This window comes from Corvus brachyrhynchos, unplaced genomic scaffold, assembly GCF_000691975.1.
Source record: "Corvus brachyrhynchos isolate BGI_N302 unplaced genomic scaffold, ASM69197v1 scaffold315, whole genome shotgun sequence".
NCBI lineage: Eukaryota > Metazoa > Chordata > Aves > Passeriformes > Corvidae > Corvus > Corvus brachyrhynchos.
The window spans coordinates 1,687,672-1,705,381 of record NW_008237903.1 but is presented as its reverse complement, the minus strand read 5'-3'; the positions used below and the strand labels follow the sequence as shown (position 1 = coordinate 1,705,381).

Below are 17,710 nucleotides of genomic sequence, written 5' to 3'. Positions count from 1 at the left end.
AGGAGGCGCTTCGGCCACCGGGCAGGAGGGATCACCGCAGAAACCCAAACGTTCTGCAAGAGCGGGAATTGGTGTCCAAGGACATAGTTTACACCTGCACTTGGCTCGCAACATCCCCCTGCAGCGCTACGGGCTGGTTACTTCAGGCGGCCACAGAGCCCTTAAAGGGAACTGGGCCGCCTTGACTTGTTAGCAAAGCGGCCACAGAGTCCCTAAATCAGACTGGGCTGCCTGGAGTTGTTACTAACCTCCCCACATTGCACTGACCGTTCTGTGCAATTTCCAATGGCCCCGCAGAAAAAGACCTGGGGGTGGTGGCCAAGAGCTGCTGAACACGAGCCCAGGTGTGCCTAGGTGGCCAAGAAGGACATTGGCATCCTGGCCTGGGTCAGCAACAGTGCGGCCAGCAGGACCAGGGCAGTGACTGTCCCCCTGTTTTGGGCATCGCTGAGGCCCCACCTCGAATCGTGGGCTCAGTTTTGGGCGCCTTAATCCAAGAGATTGAGAAGCAGGAGTGTGTCCAGAGAAGGGAATGGATCTGGGGCAGGTTCTGGAGCACAAGGAGAGCAGAGGGGGGGACCTCAGCCTGGAGAAAAGGAGGTTCAAGGGGGGGATCTTCTTACACTCTACAACTCCCTGAAAGGAGGCTGTAGCCTGTAGGCTCTTCTCCCAAGAGACAAGTGACAGGACAGGAGGAAATGGCCTCAAGTTATGCCAAGGGTGGTTTAGATCGCATATTAAAAAGTTTCTTCATGGAAAGTGTTGCCAGGCATTGGAACAGACTGCCCAGGGCAGTGGTGGTGTCACCATTGCTGGAGGTAAAAGCTGTGTAGAGTGTAGATGTGGCGCTTGGGGACATGCTTTAGTGGTGGGCTTGGCAGTGCTGTGTTAGTGGTTGGACTCAGTGATCTTAAAGGTCTTTTCCTACCTAAATGATTCTGATTCTAGTACAGAAAGAAGTTAGAATTCTGTGTGTAAGGCGGCTCACGGCAGCCAAGTATGTGATGAGGGACGTAGGAGATTGGACTTTGAAGTCACCCTCTCTGGGGTCAGCACCCTGAGAGCTGCCGGGATGATGCTGAAATGTGAACACGCAGAACATTGGCACCCTGTTCCAGTTACTTTCAGCACTCACGCTCTGAACTCGGTTTGAGGGACACCTCTTAAAAAGGGCTAAGAAACGGGCTAAGGCTGCACTCCCGTTATTCAGGGCTCTGGGGAGAAAAAACTGCGAAAACCGCGTACGGGTGTGCAGCAGCACACGCCGGCGGAGGAGCCACACCGGGGGTGGATACCGGGTCTGGATGGAGTCGATTCTTGAAGCACTGACAGTGCAAGTGCTGCTGCCGGGGCCGGAGGAGGGACCGGGAGCAGCGGCCGGGGGAGGGACCGGCAGCCCCGGCCTGGCTCCGCCCCGGAAGCAGCGGGGAAGGCGGCGGGGCCGCCATGGGCCGGGCAGTGACCGTGGCCACCTGCGCCCTCAACCAGTGGGCTCTGGACTTTGAGGGCAACCTGGAGAGGATTTTCAGAAGTGAGTGCCGAGATGGCTGGTTGCCCCCGGCCGTCAGGAAGCCTCTCCCGCTCCCTCCTTCCCTCCTTCCTTCCCTCCCTCCCTCCCACGGGCGCAGCAGCGCAGCCCGTGCCTGTTTCACACACTGCGTACCCAACACTCTTCCAGGTATCGACATCGCCAAGAGAAAAGGAGCCCGGTACCGGCTTGGTCCAGAGCTCGAAATCTGGTAAGGGCGCTTTGCTGGCGCTGGATTTGGTGCGATTCCACTTAATTGTGGAAGAACAGTCAGGAAGAGCATCAGCCCCGTGGTGCTGCAGTGCATGCGGCTGTCGGTGCAAAGAAAGCACTGTAGTTATGAGCACAGGATTGGGTCTCTTGTCTTGGAAACCTGACTGGTAGCGATAATTTTTGGCCTATTTCAGTGAGTTTTCCTTCAGGGAAACTGTAGTGCTTTGATTTCTGCCTGGGCCCAGGCTGCTGTCCTTTAAAGGAATATATCACCCCCATGGGGGGGATAAAAAACGCTGCAGAGTTTTAAATGCTGTAAGTAGGGATGATGTTGACAGCACTGCTTCTTCATTTTCTATATAAATTACCCGTGTGGGTGAAATGTTCCCTGTCTGGAGTAGTTTTGGTTCTTTGGCTCTGATGCTGGTCTGGCTGAATTTTGGTTTCTTGTTTTTATATGCAGTGGTTACGGCTGCTCAGATCACTATTATGAGTCAGACACACTGTTGCATTCGTTTCAAGTTCTGGAAAAGCTCTTGGAGTCTCCAGCTACTCAAGATATTATCTGTGATGTGGGAATGTAAGTTTTTTTTTTCTTGTGTACCTGTGATAAAGGGGTAAGTCCTTAGGGAATGCTGCTTGTGCCATGCTCTGGATAGCAAGGGCTCTGCACCAAACTTTCAAACATACCTTAGGAACTGCACTACTTTTCCCCTTTTAATTGCCATGACCAGGACTGCAACATGCAGAACACTTTCTGAAAGATAATCCTTTCAAAGACTGCTGGTGGCTGAGCCCTTCAAGAGAGAAATAGAATAATTACAGTTATATTTTGGAAACATTAATGGCTGGGCCCTATTGCCACAGGTCAGACTTTGTGTGAGGTGTAACTCAAGGGGCTTTATAAATTGACTGTCTTGGAGGAATGTGGGGGCTTCTTTGACTGACAGACATCTTAAAGCAACATAAGTGTATGCGAAAATCACTGAAGCCACTGTAAGTCTCGTGCTGACAGGGAAGGGTGGTAAATTATGTCTGTAAAATTATCGTGTCAGTATTGATATAAATGTGCAAAACTAGTTTGGTTTTGAACTGGGTTGGCAGTATCACAGGAGGTCGTGTTTGATTAAATAACCTGGCCCAGCCATGGGGAATCTTCTGGTCTGCTCATGTTCCTAAGGCTCAGGTAGTGGTTGATACATCTGAGACTGACAGCACAGTCACTAACTCTGATTTTTTCAAACAACTACTTTAAGTAAAAAATTAGAAGCTAAAACTTGATGTATTGTTTTGCTTGATTCCCTCTAGTGAGGTCTTACAAATAGTTTTTAATGCAGTAAAGTAGATTCTGTAGCTTTTTATAATTTCATTTAGTGAGTGTAGTCATTGCTAATTTTGCTTCTTATTTTCACAGGCCTGTTCTGCACAGGAATGTTCGTTACAATTGTCGAGTGATCTTTTTAAATAAGTAAGTAGTTCTTGATGTGTTTTGTAAAGTAACACATTATCTTTTCAGACACCAGTTTGGCCTTCAAGCAAGATTCTTCAGTGCTACATTAGAGTGATGGATTTATCTTCCTATTTGCTAAATTTTGAGAAAGACAGCTAAGGTTTTTCATTATCTGTTTTTTCTTTTCTGAATTTGTAGAAACTAAATTCCCACTGCTTTCTGAAAGAATTCAGAAAAGCCCCTTGAGTCTGCAAACAGAAACTTTAAAAATGTTACATTATAAAAGAAAAAAAGGAGTTAATCAGTGCTCGTATATAGCCTTGTTTGGCTGTACATCATGTCTTGACTCAGCTTTTCTCTTTTGTTTTGTGATTTAAGGAAGATTCTTCTGATCAGACCAAAAATATCACTGGCAAATGGAGGAAACTACAGGGAACTTAGATGGTTCACCCCATGGAGTAAAGCAAGGTATGCTGTCAACTGTTAAAATTGTGTTAAAAAACACAGCTTGCTGTTTGCAGCCACAGCAGCAGGGTTGAAATATCTACAGCAAATAATCATTGGCTGCTACAGGGAGACCAGCAGAGTCAGCCAAGCTACGTAGTTGCAGCTTGGTTAGGAAGCTTATTGAGCAGTCAAACTCTTGAGTTGCTGAGCTGGAAGAAAAAGTGGGGCTGCTTTATCCTACAACCAGTGTAAAGTGTCATTTTCCTGGTGTCTGCTTTCTAAGAACACCCAGCTCAGGACTGGACAAGGCTGTGTTTGTCTGCTGGATTGCTGCAGCCCAGTACTGAACTGGCAACCACTGAAATGGATGAGCTCTGTCAGAGCTTTAACAACTGCAGAGAGTAAAAGTTACCTACCTTATGATGCTGCAGAATATGCCTGGCACTCATCTCTGATGCTGTGCACTTGTCCTGCAGTCAGGGAATGCCTCCAAATTGATGGTCTCAGTAATGCACTTCTGGTCCATCCTCTGAGCCCCAGTCAGTTCTGAGTTGCTCATGTAGCAACCCTGCAAAGAGAGAAATTTCCCTCTGGCATTTGACTTGCATGGTGTGTTCTTTGTTAGGTCTGGTTTCTAGCCAGGAGGGAGCATTGCTTACCATGCCTTTCTGAAGCATAGATGTTGCTATCTTAAAATGTTGGCATTTCTGATAAATTCCACAGAAAATATGACAGTATTTTTTTCATTTTTTAAACACACACAGCCCTGTACAACTTCAATACAGTTTCTTTAACCAGCATTAGAAGGTGAGATGAGAACCAGTTTTTATGCTGTGCTTTATGTAATGATATATTCACAATTTGTAAACTTGTTTTAGGCACGTGGAGGAATATTTTCTACCCAGGATAATTCAGGAAGTGACGGGACAGGTAAGTTGTTTTTTTTAACTTTAGCGTCTTCCAGATCCAGCAATTAAATACTGTAGTTCCCAAAATTCTGCTGACAGTCATGTTGTAGATTCATATGTTTCAGAGTTGGTTCTAAGTTATATTAAATGAGAGCATAGTTAACCTTATTTGTGTTAGTATGTGGCAGCAAAGCAAGTAAATTTTAAATCTCAGTTGTTTGTACATACAGAACCTTGACTGCCATATTTTGCACAATTTTGGTACTGAGTTTATCTGTGCTTGAGACTAGAATTGGGTATGTGTTTTTAGGTTAAAAAAAATTAAAAAATCATTTAAACCTTCAGGAAGGTTTAAATTCAGAAAAATTCAGAAGGATCTAAAATTTATGTTAGTTCCTGCTAAAGCATGAGTGTGATTCCTAGCAATGGACAGTTTCTGTTTTGTAGATTGTTTAATTCCTGTCCTTAGCAAAGCACTGGATCTGAATACTACTGAAATTAAACCACAAAATTTCAATCAGTCCAGAAATTTGCATTTCAGAGCTTTTTTTTTTTTTTTTTTACACAGACTTGGTATAAAATGAAAGAAGGTATAATGTGATTGATACTGTGTCACTCACTAATTTCACATAAATGAGCATTCGATTTTTATATTTTCTTAGGATTTGTAGTTGAGTTTTTGAATTGAATAGCTTGTTCTACTGCATGTGTGTAAGAATGTTCTTGTTTTTCCTCAGGAAACTGTTCCTTTTGGGGATGCAGTGCTAGCAACCAAAGATACCTGCCTAGGGGCAGAAATATGTGAAGAACTTTGGGCACCAAACAGGTAAAGGAGAAGAGAGAATAAAAAGTAAACTAAAACATACCCTTGAGCTGCCTGAAATAAATGTTTGAGAAGATCTGCTTATTATTCTTCTATGTAATTTATCTTTCAGAAATTGCCAGTAAAATAAAATGTAATTAGGAGCAATGAATACATCATGGGAAAGACCTCACTAGTCTGGGTGCAGGATGGCAAAGAAATGTAGGTGGTTAAACGAAACCAATTCAAAACAGAGGCTAGGGGAGAAATACCAAAAAGAAGCAGAATGAAAAGAGTGGCCTAAGGAAACAAATGACAGGAAACTACAGTGCTCACATTCCTGATATTTTTCCAAGTCTCCCAGTTACATTGATTTCCTTGTAACTGCAGAAGGTGTGGTGTGTCAAAGATGTGATTTTTTTTTTTTTTTTTTTGCATTTCTTTCTTATGACATTGGAAAAAGAAAAAAAGCAGTAAAAATCTTCTCCTTGTGGTTTTGTTTTTGGATTTCCTAAGAGAAAAGGAAAATGGGACAGCTGACCTTGCAGTGTATATCCATGTTGCCCTTTCAGACCAAGATTTTTTAATTCTCTCTTTCTTTGAGACCTGGCCTTATACAGAGTAGAAGGCATTTCATTTAGAACAGAATGAGCAGAAGCCCTCCTGACCTCTGCAGCCACTGCTGGTCTTTGACAGAAGAGTTGTGCAATGCAAGAAAACAGATATTTTTGAAAGCCCTATCCTTGTTTGAGCTAAGGCATGCAGAAAACTGACAATGCCATAGATGTTTCTGTTTGTCAGTGATTTTTAATAATATTTGCAGTTTTCACAGCACAGTAGTGATTTATTTTTGTGCCTTTTGCTTTGACAGCCCTCACATTGAGATGGGACTTGACGGCGTGGAAATTTTCACCAACTCTTCCGGGAGTCACCACGTGCTGCGGAAGGCTCATGCCCGGGTGGACCTGGTGAATTCTGCCACAGCAAAGGTGTGCACTTTTCTACTTTGAAAGTTCTGTTTGTTTTAAAAATGAGAAGACATTAAGTAGTTGGACTGTAATCCTATCTAACAGTGATGGGGACAAAAATAAAGCAACGAGTGTACATTACACTGTGAAAAAGCTGCTTTGTCATTGTAATTTAAGATGCTTTGCTTATATTTAACAGTATCTGCTCTCTCCTTTGATATCCGAACACAGCTTCTGTCATCACCTTCCTGCTTTTCCCAACCTCAGTTTGAACTCAGAATTTCAATTTAGAAGTGCAGCTCTCTGTTTGGGTTGAGGGAATTGATGCCATGACGATTTTTTTGCCTTTTCTTTTATATACCTTTTTTATACTCTTTTTATATAGCTTTTATGTATCCTCAGTGCTTTTAGCATGCACATTTGTAATTCCTTAAGCTTGATAACTTAGCATAGTCCTAATATTCTGTTAAGCCAGGAGACCAAACATCCTGGAGGCCTCACAGTTGGGGCCAGAAAGTCCTATGCTATCCTGAGAAACCAAGGTCCTCTCTAGAACACATCCTGCAAACTAAGATAGGCCCATCCAAGGGGGAATTCCTCGGGATGGGGGGATATCACGCTATTCATTTAAGCTTCTCATTGGGGAATCTTTGTTAGATATGCTAATTTGCAAGGTCTATACATTGTATACACGATGTGTGCATTTTGGGGGCTGCATTTTGGGTGCATTCCGGGGGGTGCATTTCGGGCGCATTTTCGGTGTGCATTTTGACACATTCCGCCTGGACGGAGTTGTGCACCTAAGGATCCTTAATTAAATACTGAAGTAAGAACCCCTTTTCCCTTAAACTGTGTTTGGTTCTTAATTTTAAGACCAGGGAAAGGCAACAGAATGACTCTTGCTACTAATAGAGACTCCTGTCAAGAGAGAATCCCAGCCATAAATCATTTATGATGTACAGGGAGAGGAAGTTTGTAAGAAGAGCAGGAACAGAGAAGTAACATTTTGATTTTTAACATCCTGTCAGGTGCTATATTCTGAACTGCTTTTTTTTTTTTTTTCTTTCTCTGTATGTTTGTTTCCCTGGCAGAATGGTGGGATATATATTTTAGCAAACCAGAAAGGCTGTGATGGTGATCGTCTGTATTACGATGGCTGTGCCATGATTTCCATGAATGGAGAAACAGTTGCACAAGGATCCCAGTTTTCACTCGATGATGTGGTAATGTATTCACCCTATAGCTGCTAGTACATTTATGCTCAACACTTCCCAGACATTCCAGACTTTAGGTCCATGTCTCTAGACTAAAAAGGGTGTATTTTAATTATGCTATTCAGCTAGATCCAAGTGGTTTTCTAGTCAAATTACCTACAGTAGCTCTCCTGCTTTTGCGAGGACAATCACCGTGAGGAGGAGAGACCCTGTTAATTTACATTCCCTTATCTAAAGGAAGAAAGGGCAAAGACTGCAATGTTCTAATTATGACACAGTTTTGTAGACACAAGGTTTCACTTTGATTTCAGAAAGAAGTAGATTTGTCATCTAGGTTTCCTCACAATATATGCCAGATCCATCTCTTTCCCCAGTAAAGTTTCTTGCCTTTTCCTTTGCCACAGCTGTTGCTGAATCTTTTGCCAAGCATCGTTTGTGTAGAGTGATCTAATGTTGAAAGCCTTTTCATAGGAGGTGCTGGTTGCCACTCTGGACCTGGAAGATGTTCGAAGTTACAGAGCAGAGATTTCATCTCGTAACTTGGCGGTAAGAACTCCTTGTGTTTGTAAGGTGTGCCAAGTCTGAATAGTTACTGAATGTAAAAAGTATTTGCGTTGTCTTGATTTTCACAGTATCTTAGAGATGTGATGTTTTATAGGTATATGCTACATTAAAATTGGTGTCTTCTGAATTCTTCTGTGCTATTGCTTAGGCAAGTAAAGTGAATCCTTATCCCAGGGTAAAAGTGAATTTTGCTCTGTCGTGTCCTGACGATGTAGCTGTTCCTACTTGTGTGCCAATCCAGTGGAGACATCACAGTCCTGAGGAGGAGATCAGGTAATCAAACACTCAATCTGCTGCTTGAAAATTATTTTGATTTAAAAAAAAAAAAACAACCAAAATTTAAACAAACCAAAGAAAGAGATAAACATAAGATGTTGTTTAGATTTAAATAAAGGAAGTCTCTCATTGGAAGACCACAGTAAATATGTTGACTTGCTTAGGTGTTATTCCCTAACCTTCTTAGAACAATCATGTTCTGTAATTTCAGCCTTGGACCTGCATGTTGGCTCTGGGACTATTTAAGGCGTAGCAAACAGGTAAGAACAACTAGGTTTGTTTTTCCCTTGGCATACACAGCTTCTTTTGTGCCACAGGGACAATCCAAATTGTCATCCTGTGCTACTGAACCCAAACTGATGTTAGTCCAAGGTGCAAAGTTTGAGTTTTTAAAGCAGCTCATTCAGACTTAAAAATCGTGTTCCAAGTCTGACTTCAGTATGCTCTGTGCACCCTTCCCTTAGGAATTGTGCTTTCTTGAGTGTGCCAGAGTGGTGTGAAGTAGTAATTCAGTGTAATAGTAAAATATATATGAAAAATGTAATCCTTTTTATTAGCTTTTCTGTCTTACTAGAGGGTGAAGACAACTGGAATTTTTTCTAGCCAAAGGGCTTTACACTCACTACTTGTTTGATTACCCAATTAATGAGAGTTTAAGAGGATTTGCTCTGGGTGGTTTGTTCTGTTTTTCCCCAGTAGAATATAAACAGACTTGAACAATGCACCTGTCACTCTTCTACAGGAGTGTGTTCCTGAGTAGTACAATACATTTTTTTTTCTAATTTTGCTATGTGGAACCTCTTCCTTGCTCTGTTTTCAAGGCAGGATTTCTCCTACCTCTGAGTGGTGGAATTGACAGCTCTGCTACAGCTTGCATCGTGTATTCCATGTGTCACCAGGTTTGCCTGGCAGTCAAGAATGGCAGTAAGTAGATCTGTGTGTCTGGCCAGCCATACCCACTAATGGTTGTGGACAAGCTAATATTAGCTGGGTGCAGTAGCTGCAAGAGCTTATTAATGGCAGACCTTTTTCCTGTTGTTCTAATGGAGTTCTTTGTATCTCTTCAGAAATTCCAGCAAAAATGCGTGTCCAGATTCTCTGAATTGGCTTAATAGTTTTTGTTTTGGGTTTAAGAATTGGATGTGGAACTTAGACTAGTTTCTGTCTAGAGTATTGTTCAAATGTTGGCTGATGTAGTTTTCAGTTTATTCTGAAAATTTTCCCCTTCTATTAAAACCAGCACTACATGGTTAGGGATGGTTGAAGTTCTTAAACTGGTTTTAAGCAGACTTTATGCTTTTAGCTAAGTCTTTATACATACTGGATTATGTTTTCTGTGAAAATTCTTCAGTAGATCAAATGCATTTAATATTTCTGTGTTCAAAATCAGGAGCAAGATCAGTAATTCTTTTATTTGATAGATGAAATTTTTTTTTGGGAGGTAGATATAGTCATCTTATTTGTCAGGGGCACTGTAAAGCTTAATTGGAATACAAGGGATGCACAAGATATTTGCATATCCTTGGTAGGAGGAGCACCATAATTTCCACTCCTGTGTTTCTTTTGCTCTGTCCTCAGATGCAGATGTGCTGGCTGATGCACGCAGGATTGTGAATGATGAGACCTACATCCCTCAGGATCCTCGGGAATTGTGCAAGCGTGTCTTCACCACGTGCTACATGGCTAGTGAGAACTCCTCCCAGGATACCTGCAACAGGGCTAAACTGCTGGCTGAGCAAATAGGCAGGTACAAGCTGCGAAGTGCTGGGAAAAAAAATCATGTTCTGGCAAGGACTTGCATCTAAAATGTTCAACCTTGAAAATGGGAAAAAATAAGAGAGCAATAGGAGGTGGGTTAAGTAGGAATGTTACAGATATTATTACTTAAGTGTTAAAGTCGGGCAAACTTAGAAGCATTTGGCAAAGGACATGGAATTTTGGAAACAGACTCTGAAAAGCATTATTCTTTCCTAAGTTTCTTCGTACCAGATCTTAGTGGTAGATTTTAGTGGCCTTAAAACCTCATTTGATGGGTGGATTTTTTTGGTTTTTTTTTAAATGGTATTTTATATAGTCAGATTGTGTTAGTTGAGTCACTTGTGCTTGAATTCTTCTCAGCTACCACATTAACCTGAACATTGATGCCGCTGTGAAAGCTGTTGTGGGGATCTTCAGTGTGGTGACAGGTCGAACTCCCCGTTTTTCTGTCTATGGAGGGAGCAGCAGAGAGAGCCTGGCACTCCAGAATGTGCAGGTGTGTGCCCTGTAGGCTGAATCAGGTCAGACTCCTTTGGTTCTGTGGGTTTTGGTTTGGTTTTTTTGTTTTTCCAACCTAACCAGCAACTCTGCTTTAGTTCTGAGTGTTGGTTGTCCTGTTTGATAGTTTTTGTTAATTTGAGGACTTCGTCTTTATCCCTCTGTTACTGGAGAAATCCAGCTGTTTGCTCTGTAAGCAAATATTGAATCCTTTATCAGCATTTTGGCAACAGGAGAGGCTTTAGTCACAGAGGAGCGTGGGTATTTCCTTAATATCACCCACAATTGTGGCTGGAGCTGGAGGCTGGGTCCCAGGTTGGTTTTGTATTACTGCCATCCTCAGAAAAAGCTGAGTTTTAGAATGGGGACAAAAGCAAAGTGAACTTTTTACAAATGTTGTGTATTAGACCAGAGGGATTTATTTACTCCATAAAAAAGTACGGTTTGTCTGCATACTTCATCCCTCATGGTTCCTTTTTAGTGCTTGTAGGAGATAGAAAATGGCAACTACTCCCCAGCTTGCAGGTCAGACCAGGAGAAACTTCCTCAGTCTGTGGCAGTAGCAGATACTGAACCCGGATTTCCTGTGCGTGTTCAGCATTTTCTCCACAAGACCATCCTTCTTGAAGTTACACTTACCCTGCCCACAGTTTGTTCTTCATGAGTTTGTTTAGACAACTGATAATAAAAGTGACTGGGGAGAAATCGCTCTGCTATGTAAATTTTGCTTTCCTTTTCATTTTGCTTTGCAGGCTAGAATAAGAATGGTCATTGCCTACCTCTTTGCTCAGCTGACACTGTGGGCTCGTGGAATGCCAGGGGGACTGCTGGTGCTGGGATCAGCCAATGTGGATGAAAGGTTGGGGAAAATTATGAATCCAAACCCAGGTGGAACAGGACACTGTCATTTCCTTGCAACTCTACCAAATCCCAGTGTAGATTATTACTCAGAAGCGGTAACAACCTAAGAATAGACCGGTAACAGTGAAATTAGTGAAAACAGTTGAATCAGCCTGAATGGGAAATTGTGTGTTTTTCAGAGGTTTAGCCAAAGTATTGCTATAGCTCTGCCATAAAATGCTGTTTTCAGTAGAGCTTACTTGTGCATTCACTAGGCTAACTTCCCAATTTGTTGTATTTTCTATTACTGTATTAGGAATTAAGATGTGAACTTTGAGCTGAAAAACAGACTTTAAAATCTGGAGTACTGTTATTAGAGCTGAGTATTTGAAGGTTAGAGCAATCCCTGTAAGACTGTGGGAGTGGTAACCTCTAAAGCTGTGAGACTACTGTGTGCTGGTTCTGTGGGTGTTTTGAGATTTATTGTTTTAATTGGTCAGCACAGTATTTTAGTTGTTTTGCACATACTGGCTCATCATGGACAGTTTTGCAGTGCTTTATGATTGTTTAAAGTATCATCTTCTGGAAATTTCATGGCTTTAGGATAGCCTTGTTGCAATTAAATATGTTTGCCCTTTAGGTATAAATATGTTATACCAATCTGCAGTCTGTTTCTCCCTTTCTTTATGCTACATATAAATTCTCTATAATGTCAAGGATTATATATTATGCTGCAGTTACATTATTATTTACTGTTGCTGGATAAAATTTCCTATCTTGCTCAGTCTCCGTGGTTACTTGACCAAGTACGACTGCTCCAGTGCTGATATCAACCCCATCGGTGGCATCAGCAAGACTGATTTGAAGAACTTCATTCAGTATTGCATTGAAAACTTCCAGCTCACAGCCCTCAGAAGGTGAGCAGTGATTCAGTGACTGTGTTTGTTAATTCCACTGCAGGAACTGTCTGAGCCAGGTGCTTTGTTTTGGCGATGAAGCACTGTTGTAACAAACCAGCACTCGTAAGACTGCATAGAATCCATGGTTTTCCTTTTCCCTCTCCCTTACAGTATCATGTCAGCTCCACCCACTGCGGAGTTGGAGCCCCTGGTGGATGGACAGGTGGCTCAAACTGATGAGGTAATGGGCAGTGCCTTTAAAATGATCTTGTAAGCCTTACCCCAAAATCTGGGTTTTGTCCAATAACTGTTGTTTACTCTTGTATGTATCCACGCTTATTGACAAGCATGTTATAAACAGTCTCAAAGCTGCCAACAAGGCATTAGTTTCCCACGCTTGCCCTATCTGTGTTGACAATAGTTTCCAAAACAGCAAATTAACATTTTTGAATTATTTTAGATTTTTGGACACTTAGAAGGACAGGTGTTATAAAATTCAGTTTGTTTTAAGTTTTTTTAATATCAGAAGAAAGTCAGGGCCTTACTGCTATGGACTAAGCCCTCTTCTTCCCACACCCTTCTCTTTGCTGTCCCTTTGGAAAAGAGAGGACTGATAAAATTACCTCTGTAGGCTCCAGTCTACCAATTTGGAGAGATTCCAGTGGGGTTTTTTATTTCTGCTCATAACATTACTATGTCTTTTTGACATTGACAATTTCATTTTGGTGTTTCTTTGATTTAACTGGGTTATTTTAATTGCCCCATAAAAGAATTAAAATTTGCATAGTTAAGATTTTCAGTGACTTTCTCTGTGTGTGTGTGTTTTCAGGCGGATATGGGGATGACATATGCAGAGCTCTCAGTCTATGGGAAATTAAGGAAAATTGCAAAGGCTGGACCATACAGTATGTTCTGTAAGCTGATTACTATGTGGAAGGAAATTTGTACTCCAAGAGAGGTAAGATACCAAAGAGGAAAAAAAAATCAAATAGTTTAATGTTTTTGCCAAAATAGAGTATGTTTGGAGAAAAGTCAGGTGCCTTTTAACTGAAAGGAATAGTTTCATTATTTTGTGTTTAGAGATTATTCTACAGCTGCAGCAGAATATGGTGGAAAAGCTGGTCTGCATCTCTTAAATGGAGTTTGTTGTCTTGTGTTGCAAATTGTTAAAACAGTAATTGGGTAGTTTGAAAACAATTACTTCAGAACTATACCTCAAGGGCAAAATTGTTCTCTGAAATACAGATGACCAACTACTCTTGAAGCCTTTGGTTATATGTTTTGAGACAAAAAATGGCTCTTGCTTTGAAAGAATATCTAGACTGTGTAAAGGGAGAAAACAGTCTCAAAAATACTGTTCTCCTCTAAATCTTTTAATTAAAATACTAAGAAACTTCATCTGATTAAAACCTATATTCTTTGTACACCAGGTGGCATCCAAGGTTAAGCATTTCTTCAGGATGTATTCAGCCAACAGGCACAAAATGACCACCCTCACCCCTTCCTACCACGCTGAAAACTACAGTCCAGACGACAACCGATTTGACCTGAGGCCTTTCCTCTACAACACCTCATGGTCCTGGCAGTTCAGGTGTATAGATAAACAGGTAAATGCCCTCTGCTTCTGGGATGGTTTTATACTTAAATTATTCACAGTGGGTCCAGCTTGGTTCCAGTGAATCTCCAGCAAAAGGCAACTAGCATTTAGGGTAGTAGTTACTACAGAAATAACTGTGATTGTTCTTTTCACATAACTGTGAGGCTAAATCCTCTGATTTCAGTGTAGGCTGTTTGGGTTCTTTTTTGTCATCCTGCTATGAAAACAAGAAAAAGAAAAAATAAAGAAATAGATGTACTGAGGCCAGAAACTAATAGGTGTACCCAGACTCATGAAGTCCTGTGCTAATGGGAAAAACAAGCTTTTGTGTTTTGGTTTCAGTTCAGGACCTGTCTGAAGGGATCTGCTTAATTGCAGAATTAAGACTTGACCTACATCAGCATGGGGAAAGCCACTGTAAGAGGCAGCAATTCACTGTGAGTGCTTCTCCCACCTCCTTCTGCAACAATTCCTTTTTTGAATCTCAAGGTGGTTGACTCACAAATACATGTTTGCTCAAACACAGCAGCAGTAATGGTACCGTGCTCAGTTTGAGCACTGTGAGGTGGGGAGGGGCTCAGGCAATTATTGGAACCATGCTTAACTTTTTGTAGTTTTTAGTCACCCCTTCAAACTTATTTTAATGCCTCTTTTATGGCAGAAGTGCTGGGTGAAGAATTTTAGCACCTTGAAGTTTTTTTCTGCCAGAGATTTTACACCCCAGTTGCTTTTAAGAATATGTTTATACATGTAATAAAATATTAATTCCTTCATCTGAGAAATGCCAGACATGTTGTAATAGTGTTTTACTACCTTGAAACCTGGGATAAAAGCTACCATGTGCAGTACTTTATTGTAAAGTATGAATGGTGGGAGATTTTTTTACATCATATTGGACTTTTTCCCACTGAAGTCCAGGACAAAAGTTCTTTTGGCCTCTGTGGGAGTCAGGCAAAATGTTTTTGTAGGGTCTGGACCAAAATGTAATTATATTATGCTTACAGTAAATTTGATTAAGGTCTTTTAATGATGCAGGGTATTGTTACACTCTTTAACTAGATTTGTATGTAATAGCAGTTGTGCTATGCAAGGGTAGTGGCCATTGCAACTTATTCCTGAAAAGTGGGAGACAAGTCTGGGGAAGATTTTATTGTGTAGGCAACAGTAACCTGAACTGATAACTCCTGCAGCTCTTTGCAAGACTGGAAAATAATAACTTGCAATGGTTTGAGTCAAATCTGCCCTATTCAAGAAATGGAATATGGTAAGAGCTGCCTCTGATCGTAGGTGTTCAGCACAGTTGTAATTCTGAAGAGAATCACTCTCTTGGACAGTGTCTCACTCATCATTCTGCTCCTGGGACTCAATCTGCACTTAAGATTTTTCTGGCATAGTAACAGGACTGTGGAAATACAGCATAAACTTGACATAAAACCCACCTTTAGTTAGGTAATGCCAGGTTTTCCTGTGGGAGAGTCATGTTACAGCTTGAGCTCATTTGTAAATGGAAACAATTTGGAGTGCTAATGATAGAGAAATCTGTTGGATTTGTAGAAAGTACTTTTCTGCTTTGGATGTCTGTAGTGTAGTCAAGCCAGTTTACTTATCCACTCACTTTTAGTGCAAAATTCCCTTTGTATTTGCTGCAGAAGGAACAGGGGTAAAAGGAAGTTGAGATCATAGCATTTACTGGGAATTGCCAGATTTGTTCTTGGAGTCTTAATGTCATTCAGCTCTGCCTGGCTGAGGGGGCTGAGCAACCCTAGGAACTCCAGCAGCACTGTCTGTAGCTTCTGCCTTGGAGTTGTGTCTGAAGTGAAGGATTTGTGGTTAGAGCATGCGCTTCCAGGTGCCAAAACGTTCACTGGGATTTTTATAGCTGGCATAATTTGAAGGAACTGTGATGCAGCTCAAAAGAAAGTTGGCGCATCTACCCAAAGGATGAGTTATCTGCAGGCTGTCTTCTGCTCCTTCCAGTGTCACACCACAAGATTAGCTGCATTTGGACAAACCAAAAGATTTATCCACTTCATAAAAACCTGATCTTTGTGTGTCACTTTTACAACCAGTAGCAGATGCTGATGGAAGCATAAGCTTATTTTTGCTATTGAATTGGTTTCCTTTTTACTTGCAGGTATCCAAGCTAGAAGAAAAGGAAGGAATTTCTGTAGTTGAAGACGTGGACTGACTTCCTGTCTTGTTTAACTGTGGTAATTAATTTGCCAAACAGAATGTTCAAAACTGGATTATACTGTGATAATGAGCAGGGATGACCTACTCAACAATTCTTGAGCTGACTATCGTAATCAATTTTTTTTTTATTGACTCTCTGTTTTACTCCCAATATACTTAAACTGTAGTTTGGCTAAGGAATAATTTATTAAGGATTTTCTTCAACTTCTTGAGTTAATTGCCTTTCATTTAAAATATTTGGATAAACCCATCATAAATAAATCCAGGGTAATATTTTGTTTGGTTCTGATAATTTGGATATGACTTTTGAGTAACATTCAACTGAATGTGTAAAATTTTAACAGTTCTGGCATGTGCTGTTGAGGGGGAAATACTCACCTTACTTTGCAATAAACTTGTAATTCTGTCGTGCTAATTGACTCAGTTCTTATTTTACATGTTTTTTATTTACCTAGCCACTGGCTTTGTAGACTGGTCCAGTGTTTTGAATGGCCACATAATGTCTAACTCAGCAACGCATTGGAAACATGTCTATCTTGAAGCAGATTGGTAATCTCCATGTTAATGGGATCAAAATTAGGGTTCAGCTTCTTGTTTTGTTTGAATATTGCAGAATGAAGTATAAAACCAGCATCCTCTGAGCTCAATTAGAGTGTTACCCACATTCCACCTAGAGTTTGCAAAAACTTTATTTTTAGCTTCATGACTTCAACTGATCTTTTAAATGTGTTCAGTGCTGTGGAGCAATAAAAAAGGATAGGCTTGTTCCTTTGCTTGAGTCCCTTTTCTGCTTTTTCATTTAATGTTTGGCTGTTTCCATTTCTTTTTTAAACCTTGATTTGAAAGGTGCAGTTTTAATAGGGAAGACTAGAAATGCATTTCTGCAGTTCTGGGCAAAAAACATTTTAACTGCAACAACAGGAGATCTTAGGTCCAGTGAGACTTCTGTTAAAATAGTCCTACATTGTGCTAGTGGAAAATGTCTGCTAAAAAGGGCACATTCTCCACATTGGTTTTCCACAACTCAGGAGTGATTCACTTGGAGTTAAAGATGCTGCATTGTTCACTGTGTGTTTGTTATATGGTACTGATTTAAATGCACAGGTAACTTACCTTAATGGGTGCTGCTGGTACAAAGAATGGAAAACCCCAGCTGAAATTTGCCTTCCTTCACAGTTAGTTGGGCACTTCCACTTCCCATTCCATCCTGAGGGAGTGGATGAATTTTGAGCAGAAGACTTCTTTCTTTCTTCCAGAAGTTACTGGCTACTCTTTCTTGACAATCACAGAAGAGGAAAGAGGAGACATTTGCTTTCATTCAAATAAAAAATAATAGCAAAAAAATACAGTATTTACATGTGTTTCCTGTTAGTGTTGTTACCCTATTTCAGACACTTAGTGAAAGGACACTTGTCTCTCTTAGCAATACCATTTACAGCACGTGTACCAATTACATGTTATTTCTTGCCTGCTAATGCTGACTACAGATTGTACCAGGCCCCCCCCATTCTCCTTTTACTATCCAGAAATCCTCACTGTGTCTGTTCCATCTGAT

The 17,710-nt window shown here is 41.0% G+C and overlaps 1 protein-coding gene across 1 annotated transcript; it reads left to right on the top strand.

Annotated features, from left to right (window-relative positions):
• The first annotated feature begins 1,403 nt into the window (after positions 1-1,403).
• NADSYN1 (NAD synthetase 1) lies at positions 1,404-16,926 on the top strand. Its single transcript, XM_008632687.2, has 21 exons — positions 1,404-1,531; positions 1,679-1,739; positions 2,205-2,321; positions 3,156-3,209; positions 3,570-3,659; positions 4,517-4,568; positions 5,284-5,372; positions 6,220-6,337; positions 7,408-7,539; positions 8,002-8,076; positions 8,243-8,367; positions 8,582-8,630; positions 9,192-9,294; positions 9,949-10,117; positions 10,489-10,624; positions 11,379-11,485; positions 12,252-12,383; positions 12,537-12,606; positions 13,195-13,323; positions 13,796-13,972; positions 16,097-16,926. The coding sequence occupies exons 1-21, from the start codon at positions 1,447-1,449 to the stop codon at positions 16,148-16,150; spliced, it is 2,124 nt and encodes a 707-aa protein (XP_008630909.1). The 5' UTR covers positions 1,404-1,446; the 3' UTR covers positions 16,151-16,926.
• Positions 16,927-17,710: the final 784 nt, after the last annotated feature.